Genomic DNA, 13,679 nt, shown 5'->3' on the forward strand with positions numbered 1-13,679 from the left:
GGAATAAGGTGCTATGCCAGCAGCAGCCTGGTTTTCACCTTTAGGTCCTGGAGGTTGAAGGGGTCCTCGAAGATGTAAGCAGCGTCTGCTCCCACAGCGATACCGGCGTAGGTTGCCAGGTAACCACAGTAGCCTCCCATAGTTTCCACTACGAACACCCTTCTCTTGGTCCCTGAAGCCGACTGCTTAATCTTATCACAACTCTAAGAGAGGAGGAGACGGACAGATGACAGACAGAGAGAGGAAGGTTAGAGACACAACTGAAAGGGTCAATCTGCAGTTCCTACATACATGGCTAAAACAAGGTTACACCTATAAACATGGTTAAACCTATAAACATGGTTAAAACATGGTTACAACAATAAACATGGTTAAAACAAGGTTACAACTATAAACATGGTTAAACCTATAAACATGGTAAAAAACATGGTTACAACTATAAACAAGGTTACAACTATAAACATGGTTAAAACATGGTTAAAACATGGTTACAACTATAAACATGGTAAAAAACATGGTTACAACTATAAACATGGTTACAACTATAAACATGGTTACAACTATAAACATGGTTAAATCTATAAACATGGTTACAACTATAAACATGATTAAAACTATAAACATGGTTAAAACATGGTTAAAACATGGTTACAACTATAAACATGGTAAAAAACATGGTTACAACTATAAACATGGTTACAACTATAAACACGGTTACAAGGTTACAACAATAAACACGGTTACAACTATAAACATGGTTACAAGGTTACAACTATAAACACGGTTACAACTATAAACATGGTTAAAACATGGGTACAACTATAAACATGGTTACAACTATAAACATGGTTACAAGGTTACAACTATAAACATGGTTAAAACATGGTTACAACTATAAACATGGTTACAACTATAAACATGGTTACAACTATAAACATGGTTAAAACATGGTTACAACTATAAACATGGTTAAAACAAGGTTACACCTATAAACATGGTTAAACCTATAAACATGGTTACAACTATAAACATGGTTAAAACATGGTTAAAACATGGTTACAACTATAAACATGGTAAAAACCATGGTTACAACTATAAACATGGTTACAACTATAAACATGGTTAAACCTATAAACATGGTAAAAAACATGGTTACAACTATAAACAAGGTTACAACTATAAACATGGTTAAAACATGGTTAAAACATGGTTACAACTATAAACATGGTAAAAACCATGGTTACAACTATAAACATGGTTACAACTATAAACATGGTTACAACTATAAACATGGTTAAATCTATAAACATGGTTACAACTATAAACATGATTAAAACTATAAACATGGTTAAAACATGGTTAAAACATGGTTACAACTATAAACATGGTAAAAAACATGGTTACAACTATAAACATGGTTACAACTATAAACATGGTTACAACTATAAACATGGTTACAAGGTTACAACTATAAACACGGTTACAACCATAAACATGGTTAAAACATGGTTACAACTATAAACATGGTTAAAACAAGGTTACAACTATAAACATGGTTAAACCTATAAACATGGGTCCAACATGGTTAAAACATGGTTACAACATTGTTACAGCTATAAACATGGTTAAAACATGGTTACAACTATAAACATGGTTAAAACATGGTTACAACTATAAACATGGTTACAACTATAAACATGGTTACAACTATAAACATGGTTAAAACATGGTTACAACTATAAACATGGTTAAAACAAGGTTACAACTATAAACATGGTTAAACCTATAAACATGGGTCCAACATGGTTAAAACATGGTTACAACTAAACATGGTTACAACTATAAACATGGTTACAACATTGTTACAGCTATAAACATGGTTAAAACATGGTTACAACTATAAACATGGTTAAAACATGGTTACAACTATAAACATGGTTACAAGGTTACAACTATAAACATGGTTACAAGGTTACAACTATAAAACATGGTTACAACTATAAACATGGTTAAAACTATAAACATGGTTAAAACATGGTTACAACTATAAACATGGTTACAAGGTTACAACTATAAACATGGTTACAACTATAAACATGGTTAAAACATGGTTACAACTATAAACATGGTTACAACTATAAACATGGTTAAAACATGGTTACAACTATAAACATGGTTACAACTATAAACATGGTTAAAACTATAAACATGGTTACAACTATAAACATGGTTACAACTATAAACATGGTTAAAACATGGTTACAACTATAAACATGGTTACAAGGTTACAACTATAAACATGGTTACAACTATAAACATGGTTAAAACTATAAACATGGTTAAAACATGGTTACAACTAAACATGGTTATAACTATAAACATGGTTACAACATGGTTACAACTATAAACATGGTTAAAACATGGTTACAACTAAACATGGTTACAACTATAAACATGGTTACAACATGGTTATAACTATAAACATGGTTAAAACATGGTTACAACTATAAACATGGTTACAACTATAAACATGGTTGCAACTATAAACATGGTTAAAACATGGTTAAAACATGGTTACAACTATAAACATGGTTGCAACTATAAACATGGTTAAAACAAGGTTACAACTATAAACATGGTTACAACTATAAACATGGTTAAACCTATAAACATGGACACAACTATAAACATGGTTAAAACATGGTTAAACCTATAAACATGGTTAAAACAAGGTTACAACTATAAACATGGTTACAACTATAAACATGGTTACAACTATAAACATGGTTAAACCTATAAACATGGACACAACTATAAACATGGTTAAAACATGGTTAAACCTATAAACATGGTTAAAACAAGGTTACAACTATAAACATGGTTACAGCTATAAACATGGTTACAACTATAAACATGGTTAAAACTATAAACATGGTTACAACTATAAACATGGTTACAACTATAAACATGGTTAAAACTATAAACATGGTTACAACTATAAACATGGTTACAACTATAAACATGCTTAAAACAAGGTTACAACTATAAACATGGTTACAAGGTTACAACTATAAACACGGTTACAACTATAAACATGGTTACAAGGTTACAACTATAAACATGGTTACAACTATAAACACGGTTACAACTATAAACACGGTTACAACTATAAACAAGGTTACAACAATAAACATGGTTACAACTATAAACATGGTTACAACTATAAACATGGTTACAACTATAAACATGGTTACAAGGTTACAACTATAAACACGGTTACAACTATAAACATGGTTACAAGGTTACAACTATAAACACGGTTACAACTATAAACATGGTTACAAGGTTACAACTATAAACATGGTTACAACTATAAACACGGTTACAACTATAAACACGGTTACAACTATAAACATGGTTACAACTATAAACATGGTTACAACTATAAACATGGTTACAACTATAAACATGGTTACAACTATAAACATGGTTACAACTATAAACATGGTTACAAGGTTACAACTATAAACACGGTTACAACTATAAACATGGTTACAAGGTTACAACTATAAACATGGTTAGAACTATAAACACGGTTACAACTATAAACACGGTTACAACTATAAACAAGGTTACAACAATAAACATGGATACAACTATAAACATGGTTACAACAATAAACATGGTTACAACTATAAACATGGTTACAAGGTTACAACTATAAACACGGTTACAACTATAAACATGGATACAAGGTTACAACTATAAACATGGTTACAACTATAAACATGGTTACAACTATAAACATGGTTACAACATGGTTAAAACATGGTTACAACTATAAACATGGTTACAACTATAAACACGGTTACAACTATAAACAAGGTAAAACTATAACATTTCTCCAAAACAGTGGCAGGGAGTCCAGTTTGTTATTGTTTCAACAGTGGATTGCATATTTAACTTCCTAACATATGAACTATTATGAGTCCTCTGTGTGGTGTTACTATGCTAAAACAGGCCCTGCTAAGGGAACAGAGTTGAAGATGAAGGGCCCTGGTCTAGACTTCTGGTTGGCCCCATGTTTTTAAATTGAGTTTATAGTGTCAATCTAGATTCACGTGACATCTTATTGCCAGAGACGACCACACTGGAAATAACCCATTGGGTTTTATTGTGTTTTATCTTTCATCAGATCAGACTGACCTCCATGGCAGCGTTGACAGCCGTGTCTGCCCCCAGACTGAAGTCTGTCCCGGGTACGTTGTTACTGATGGTGGCAGGGATCACCACCATGGGAATACACAACTCGTCAAAGCTACCGCGAGCATCATATAACTCCAGCACGCCTTCGTACGCCTGTAGAGAACACACACACGCCATCAGATGGAGGCCATTAACAGTCTCTATCTAGTGTGTGTATTATTTCAGAAATGATTCAATACCCGTCAACACAGTCACATTGTTTAGTCTTTCTAACAGCTGACATGAACTTTAAAATTAAATAGTACATTACATCGTAGGAAGATCAAATAACAGAACATATGTGACTAAAACAACGTTTTGAGGAGGGAGGCCATATAAAATTATCTGATGTACGCCATTATGGAATACTAACACCAATCTCAATATAATGTTCTGTTTTTGTCTGTAACTGGTACCTCAAATCCCCCAACGATCAGCAGAGCCTGGATATTATGCTTGTTGATGGTGTCCACGATCTTCTGCATGCAAGTACTGGGAAGGGTTCTGTGGAACACAAAGAACCCCCACAGCAAACCACAATTCAGGAGGACATCTTTCTAATTTTAAAAAAGGGCACACCAATAACCACATTGACTACAAACTATCAACTGCTTTCCCTCCTAATCATCATTGTAAAACATACCGTTTAGTCCCCAGAAGAGATCCACCCTGGCCAGTCCATCCAGCCACACCGTGCCACTCGATCTCTGTCACCTGGTAGAGGACGAACACACGCCAGGCAATCAATATGTCCCGATTTGAAAATGTGCAGGCAGTTCTCTCTGTCACAATTGTCTCCACATGGATTCTCAATTTTGAATTCCGTAAAGTGAGTGTGGAAGAAGTGAAAAAAAGTATTGTTTTCTATCAACAATGACAAGCCACCTGGGTCTGAAAATTGTATGGAAAATTGGAGGATAATAGCGGACGATATTGCCACTCCTATTTGTCATGTCTTCAAGCTAAGCCTACTAGAGAGTGTGTGGCCCTCAGGCCTGGAGGGAAGCAAAAGTAATTCTGCTACCTAAGAATAGTAAAGCCCCCTTTACTGGCTCAAATAGCCGACCAATCAGCCTCTTACCACCAACCCTTAGTAAACTTCTGGAAAAGATTGTATTTGACCAGATACAATGATATTTTACAGTAAACAAATTGACAACAAACTTTCAGCATGATTATAGAGAAGGACATTCAACAAGCACAACACTTACACAAATGACTGATGATTGGCTGAGAGAAATTGATGATAAAAAGATTGGGGCAACTGTTGCGGCTTTTGACATTATCGATCATAGTCGGCTGCTGGTAAAACGTGTGTGTTATGGCTTTACACCCCCTGCTATAATGAGGATAAAGAGTTACCTGTCTAACAGAACACAGAGGGTGTTCTTTAATGGAAGCCTCTCCAACATAATCCAGGTAGAATCAGGAATTCCCCAGGGCAGCTGTCTAGGCCCCTTACTTTTTCAATCTTTACTTGATTGAAGCCAGTGTGTCTATGTATGCAGATGACTCAACATTATACATGTCAGCTACTACAGCAAGTGAAATGACTGCAACACTTAACAAAGAGCTGCAGTTAGTTTGTGATGGAGCCTATTTCTTCCTATTTAAGAAATGAGAGGTAGTCATACCTGTTTGACAGATGACATTAGGCTGGTATATATAGGCAGCTATATCCACAGATTTGTCGGTCAATTCCTCCACCCACCATGCACTCTTAAAGAACTCCTGGCAGACTTGATACAAAATATTTTGTAGTAATGTAATGCTTCACTGGATCAGTCTGAAACGTTGCGCACACTGCTGCCATCTGCTGGTCAAATCTAAATCACACCTAAACTCCTTTGATTGTATGACCTTTCTTTTGCATTTCAAACATGATTAAAGAAAAGAAAAAGCATGTTTTTTTTCTTCATTTTAGGCAGAAATTGAAAAAAAGGATCAGATTTGTAGAACATACTGGGACACCTTGAAAGACAATAGAGCATCTGAATACTGGATAATACTGCTGAATCAATCTGTCTCTCTCTTCATCCATCCATCTTAATACTGGATAATACTGCTGAATCAATCTGTCTCCTTCATCCATCCATCCATCCTACTACTAGATAATACTGCTGAATCAATCTGCTGTCTCTCTATCCATCCATCCATCCATCCATCCATAGCATGTTTAGTGTTGTATCCTAAAGAGACTATATCCTCACCGCTCCATTGGCAAGCCCCTCGAAGCCGTCATTGACAGAGTAGACCTTGTGACCGTAGGCCAGCGCCACTCTGACAGCCGACCGGACCGCTGCATTCATCCCTGCTGCTGGAGCACCCACATTCAGCACCGCCAGCGTGTGGTTGCTCTGAAAAAGATGAGACAGAGGAGTCTACAGCCATGTCATGGGAGTAATGTCTCACAGTGAATATGAAGGCTTCCGAGTGGCTCAGCGCTCTAAGGCACTGCATCTCAGTGCAAGAGACGTCACTACAGACCCTGGTTCGAATTCAGGCTGTATCACATTGGCCCCAGGTCGTCCAGGTTTGGCCGGGGATAGGCCGTCATTGTAAATAAGAACTTGTGCTTAACTGACTTGCCTGGTTAAATAAAGGACAAATATAATAATACATTACCTTGGTAACAGCAGGCTTCTGAAAGGCAAGCAGTTTGTACATGTTCCAGTTGTTCTCAAAGCTCCTAAACAAAGAAGAAATAATATTCAGAAAACATTTATCAAATGTTCTTAATATCACATTCATTATATCATATTTTCATACATACTCCATAATACCCCACCGTTCAAAAAGCGTTCACAGAGAAATGTCTTTGTTTTTTAAAATAAAATATTTTTTTGTCCATTAAAATGTCATCAAATTGATCAGAAATACAGTGTAGACATCGTTAATGTTGTAAATGACTATTGCAGCTGGAAACGGCTGATTTTTTAATGAAATATCTACATAGGCGTACAGAGGCCCATTATCAGCAACCATCACTCCTGTGTTCCAATGGCACGTTGTGTGAGCTAATCCAAGTTTATCATTTTAAAAGGCTAATTGATCATTAGAAAACCCTTTTGAAATTATGTTATGTGGCGTACAGCAGGTCAGCCACCAGGGGGAGACTCGTTGAGGCCTGGTGACAGACGGAGTATACATCACTAAGCGATGGCTCCATCTGCTGGACGTGCCAGGTCACGACGGGCTCTCCACCCAGGACTAATTGGGGCTGATTGGGAGCTGGTGAGTAATCCAGGGCTGATGGGGGAGTTGGTGAGTAATCCAGGGCTGATGGGGGAGTTGGTGAGTAATCCAGGGCTGATGGGGGAGTTGGTGAGTAATCAAGGGCTAATGGGGGAGTTGGTGAGCAATCAGCCCTTGATTACTCACCAGCTGTACAAGCCCCATAAAGCTGCCAGAAGGGCAACACAGGGAGGAAGTGAGGTGACTTCCATGTAGTTGGAGACGGTTACCCGAGCTAAGACGAGAGAGTTGAGTTTGCGTGCCCGACAGGATACAGCAAGACCTGGAGCCCAGAAGACGGTATCCCGGAGAGTCTCATATCATATCCTTTTCTTTTTGATTTATTATTTAATAAACCCCCTTGGAAACCGAGCTAATCCTACTCTGTTCGTGTCTGATCAGTGTAAACATCTTCACCAAACCCCCTGGTCTGCCACAGTTAACACAGCTGAAAACTGTTGTACTGATTAAAGAAGCAATAAAACTGGCCATAAAATACGACCAGTTGAGTATATGGAGCATCAGCATTTGTGGGTTCGATTACAGGCTGAAAATGGCCAGAAACAAAGTACTTTCTTCTGAAACTCATTTGTCTATTCTTGTTCTGAGAAATAAAGGCTATTCCATGCGAGAAATTGCCAAGAAACTGAAGACCTCGTACAACGCTGTGTACTACTCCCTTCACAGAACTGCGCAAACTGTCTCTAACCAGAATAGAAAGAGTAGTGGGAGGCCCCGGTGCACAACTGAGCAAGAGGACAAGTACATTAGTTTGTCTAGTTTAAGAAACAGACGCCTCACAAGTCCTCAACTGGCAGCTTCATTAAATAGTACCTGCAAAACACCAGTCTCAACAGGGAAGAGGCGACTCCAGTGTAATGGCCTTCTAGGCAGGGTTGCAAAGACTGGCCAATAAAAAATAAAAGATTAAGATGGGCAAAATAACACAGACACTGGACAGAGGAACCCTGCCTAGAAGGCCATTATACTGGAGTCTCCTCTTCACTGTTGACGTTGAGACTGGACAGAGGAACCCTGCCTAGAAGGCAATTATACTGGAGTCTCCTCTTCACTGTTGACGTTGAGACTGGACAGAGGAACCCTGCCTAGAAGGCCATTATACTGAAGTTGCCTCTTCACTGTTGACGTTGAGACTGGACAGAGGAACCCTGCCTAGAAGGCCATTATACTGGAGTCTCCTCTTCACTGTTGACGTTGAGACTGGACAGAGGAACCCTGCCTAGAAGGCCAGCATCCCGGAGTCGCCTCTTCACTATTGACGTTGAGACTGGACAGAGGAACCCTGCCTAGAAGGCCAGCATCCCGGAGTCGCCTCTTCACTGTTGACGTTGAGACTGGACAGAGGAACCCTGCCTAGAAGGCCAGCATCCCGGAGTCGCCTCTTCACTGTTGACGTTGAGACTGGACAGAGGAACTCTGCCTAGAAGGCCATTATACTGGAGTCTCCTCTTCACTGTTGACGTTGAGACTGGACAGAGGAACTCTGCCTAGAAGGCCAGCATCCCGGAGTCGCCTCTTCACTGTTGACGTTGAGACTGGACAGAGGAACTCTGCCTAGAAGGCCAGCATCCCGGAGTCGCCTCTTCACTGTTGACATTGAGACTGGACAGAGGAACCCTGCCTAGAAGGCCATTATACTGGAGTCTCCTCTTCACTGTTGAGACTGGTGTGTGTATGGGCTGTATCTATGTTAGTCTAATATACTTTTGTACCAGTCAAAAGTTTAGACATACCTACTCATTCCAGTGTTTTCCTTTACTTTTACTGTTTTATACATTGTAGAATAATAGTGAAGACATCAAAACTATGAAATAACACAAATGTAATTATGTAGTAACCAAAAAAGTGTTCAACAAATCAAAATATATTTTATATTTGACAGCTTTCCAATGGAAGAGGTTTGGAACCACCAAGACTCTTCCTAGAGCTGGCCGCCCGGCCAAACTGAGCAATCGGGGGAGGAGGGCCTTGGTAGGGGAAGTGACCAAGAACCCAATTTTCACTCTGAAAGAGCTCCGGAGTTTCTCTGTGGAGATGGGAGAACCTTCCAGAAGGATACCATCTCTGCAGCACTCCACCAACCAGGCCCTTATGGTAGTGGCCAGAAGGAAGCCACTCCTCAGTAAAAGGCACATGACAGGCCACTTGGAGTTTGCCAAAAGGCACCTAAAGGACTCAGACCATGAGAAACAAGATTAGTCTCTGGTCTGATGAAACCTTGATTGAAGTCTTTGGCCTGAATGCCAAGCTTCACGTCTGGAGGAAACCTGGTACCATCCCTACGGTGAAGCATGGTGGTGGCAGCATCATGCTGTGGGGATGTTTTTCAGGGACTGGGAGACTAGTCAGGATCAAGGCAAAGATGAACAGAGCAAAGTACAGTGAGATCCTTGATGAACTCCTGAGTGCTTTGGAGCAGGTTCTCAGACTGGGGCAAAGGTTCACCTTCCAACAGGACAACAACCCTAAGCACACAGCCAACGCAGGAGTGGCTTCGGGAAAGACAATGCAGGAGTGGCTTCGGGACAAGTCTCTGAATGTCCTCGAGTGGCTCAGCCAGAGCCCAGACTTGAACCCGATCGAACATCTCTGGAGAGACCTGAACAGAGAGGATCTGCAGAGAAGAATGGGAGAAACTCCCCAAATACATGTGAGCCAAGCTTGTAGCGTCATACTCAAGACTGTAACCGCTGCCAAAGGGTCTGAATACTTATGCCTTTGTGGTATTTCATTTTCTGTATTTTTATGAATTAGCAGACATTGTTTTTGCTTTGTCATTATTGGGTATTGTGTAGATTGATGACGATTTTTTTATGTAATACATTTTAGAATAAGGCTGTAATGTAAGAAAATGTGGAAAAAGTCAAGGGTCTAAATACTTTCCGAAGGCCCTGTACAAAAGTATGTGGACAGCCGTTCAAGTTAGTGGATTTCAGCCACACCCATTGATAACAGGTGGATAAAACCGAGCACACAGCCATGCAATCTCCATAGACAAACATTGGCAGTAGAATGACCTTACTGAAGAGCTCAGTGACTTTCAACGTGGCACCATGATATGATGCCACCTATACAACAAGTCAGTTGTTCGAATTTCTGACCTGCTAGAGCTGCCCCGGTCAACCGTAAGTGTCCGATGGACAAAACTGGATTTGGTAGATGCCAGGAGAAAGCTACCTGCCCGAATTCATTGTGCCAATGGTAAAGTTTGGTGGAGGAGGAATAATGGTCTGAATAATGGTCTGGGGCTGTTTCATGGTTCGGGCTAGGCCCCTTAGTTCCAGTGAAGGGAAATCTTAACTCTACAGCATACAATGACATGCGAGACGATTCAGTGCTTCCAATTTTGTGGCAACAGTTTGGGGAAGTCCCTTTCCTGTTTCAGCATGACAATGCCCCCGTGCACAAAGCAAGGGCCATACAGAAATGGTGTCAAGATCGGTGTGGAAGAACTTGACTGGCCTGCACAGAGCCCTGACCTCAACCCCATCGAACACCTTTGGGATGAATTAAATCGCCGACTATGAGCCAGGCCAAAACGCCCAACAACACCAATGCTCTTATGGCAGCAAAGGGGGGGGATCAACTCCATATTAATGCCCTTGATTTTGGAATGAGATGTTCAACAAGCAGATACTTTTGGTCACATGGTGTATCATATTCATAAGATATTTGACATCTCACCTTCCTCTCAGTTGGATGGCTTCATCAAACCTCTTTTCATTCATGGCCTTCTGAACCTCTTTAGTCTACAGGCAAGACACACATCATACGATCGTCAGAATTCGATTTGTGCAAATCCCTCTCATTACCCTCCCTCAAACAGTAAGACTGTAATGCTCTGTTGCAGAGTATGAGAGAGGAACTGTGAGGGAGGGATTAGATTTACAGACATGGACCAAAAACATTCAGGACTGTTTATTGTTAGGAGAATTTGTCAGTGGTTCGTCACTTCTGAAACAGGAAGATACCTCACCATCTGTACACACTCCACAAGAGGCAGGCGGACAGCCTGGTTTCCTGACAGGCCGATGACACAGGCTGGGGTCTCTGGAGTGGCCTCTAACAGAGCGACGACAGCCTCCACTCCCACCTTACTGCTCTGTGGAATTACAACAGGACAGGACTTAACAAGATGGTGCTGCCGAGTACGGGGCACAGGGGAGGTCCGTAGGCCTTTGGACTCAGAGATTTTTTGGAACACCTATACATGCCATTTCCTACAATCTAGATCCTGAAATGATAATATACAAAATAAAATAGTATTTCATTTCCTATTTTAAATAACATAGTGGCGCAGCCAGTCCACAAGCTGGTACAGCGCCACTCTTACATTCTGAACCTTGCATTCACTACGACACCCTCTGACAAACTGCAGCTTCAATATACCCAATCTAAACCGAACACCCCACTACTCCAACATGAACGGAACACCCTACTACTCCAATCTGAACCGAACACCCCACTACTCCAACATGAACGGAACACCCTACTACTCCAATCTGAACCGAACACCCCACTACTCCAATCTAAACCGAACACCCCACTACTCCAATCTAAACCGAACACCCCACTACTCCAAACTAAAAACCGAACACCCCACTACTCCAATCTAAACGGAACACCCTACTACTCCAATCTGAACCGAACACCCCACTACTCCAATCTAAACGGAACAGCCTACTACTCCAATCTAAACCGAACACCCCACTACTCCAACATGAACGGAACAGCCCACTACACCAATCTAAACGGAACAGCCCACTACACCAATCTAAACGGAACAGCCCACTACACCAATCTAAACGGAATAGCCCACTACACCAATCTAAACGGAACAGCCCACTACACCAATCTAAACGGAATAGCCCACTACACCAATCTAAACGGAACAGCCCACTACTCCAATCTAAACGGAACAGCCCACTACTCCAATCTAAACGGAACAGCCCACTACTCCAAACTAAACGGAACAGCCCACTACTCCAATCTAAACGGAATAGCCCACTACTCCAATCTAAACGGAACAGCCCACTACTCCAATCTAAACGGAACAGCCCACTACTCCAATCTAAACGGAACAGCCCACTACTCCAATCTAAACGGAACAGCCCACTACTCCAATCTAAACGGAATAGCCCACTACACCAATCTAAACGGAACAGCCCACTACTCCAATCTAAACGGAATAGCCCACTACTCCAATCTAAACGGAATAGCCCACTACACCAATCTAAACGGAACAGCCCACTACACCAATCTAAACGGAACAGCCCACTACTCCAATCTAAACGGAATAGCCCACTACACCAATCTAAACGGAACAGCCCACTACTCCAATCTAAACGGAACAGCCCACTACTCCAAACTAAAAACCGAACACCCTACTACTCCAATCTAAACGGAACAGCCCACTACTCCAATCTAAACGGAACAGCCCACTACTCCAATCTAAACGGAATAGCCCACTACTCCAATCTAAACGGAACAGCCCACTACTCCAAACTAAAAACCGAACACCCTACTACTCCAATCTAAACGGAACAGCCCACTACTCCAATCTAAACGGAACAGCCCACTACACCAATCTAAACGGAACAGCCCACTACTCCAATCTAAACGGAACAGCCCACTACTCCAAACTAAAAACCGAACACCCCACTACTCCAAACTAAAAACCGAACACCCCACTACTCCAATCTAAACGGAACAGCCCACTACTCCAATCTAAACCGAACACCCCACTACTCCAACATGAACGGAACAGCCCACTACACCAATCTAAACGGAACAGCCCACTACACCAATCTAAACGTAACAGCCCACTACACCAATCTAAACGGAATAGCCCACTACACCAATCTAAACGGAACAGCCCACTACACCAATCTAAACGGAATAGCCCACTACACCAATCTAAACGGAACAGCCCACTACTCCAATCTAAACGGAACAGCCCACTACTCCAATCTAAACGGAACAGCCCACTACTCCAAACTAAACGGAACAGCCCACTACTCCAATCTAAACGGAACAGCCCACTACTCCAATCTAAACGGAACAGCCCACTACTCCAATCTAAACGGAATAGCCCACTACACCAATCTAAACGGAACAGCCCACTACTCCAATCTAAACGGAACAGCCCACTACTCCAAACTAAACGGAACAGCCCACTA

General features: G+C 40.9%; 1 protein-coding gene across 1 annotated transcript in view; it reads right to left on the reverse strand.

The window, feature by feature from the left end:
- The window catches only part of pfkla (phosphofructokinase, liver a), a 66,381-nt gene that overhangs the window by 5,533 nt on the left and 47,169 nt on the right, over positions 1–13,679 (reverse strand). Inside the window, exons 10-17 of the mRNA XM_036959534.2 lie at positions 11,477–11,602; positions 11,185–11,249; positions 6,871–6,934; positions 6,456–6,602; positions 4,889–4,959; positions 4,662–4,749; positions 4,207–4,359; positions 39–203 (exon numbers count right to left, since the gene is read on the reverse strand). Coding sequence (XP_036815429.2) covers positions 39–203; positions 4,207–4,359; positions 4,662–4,749; positions 4,889–4,959; positions 6,456–6,602; positions 6,871–6,934; positions 11,185–11,249; positions 11,477–11,602 — 879 coding nt within the window. The remainder of the gene's footprint in view (positions 1–38; positions 204–4,206; positions 4,360–4,661; positions 4,750–4,888; positions 4,960–6,455; positions 6,603–6,870; positions 6,935–11,184; positions 11,250–11,476; positions 11,603–13,679) is intronic.

The sequence above is a fragment of the Oncorhynchus mykiss genome, chromosome 22 (genome assembly GCF_057628025.1).
Source record: "Oncorhynchus mykiss isolate SJ-2025 chromosome 22, ASM5762802v1, whole genome shotgun sequence".
NCBI classification, from domain to species: domain Eukaryota; kingdom Metazoa; phylum Chordata; class Actinopteri; order Salmoniformes; family Salmonidae; genus Oncorhynchus; species Oncorhynchus mykiss.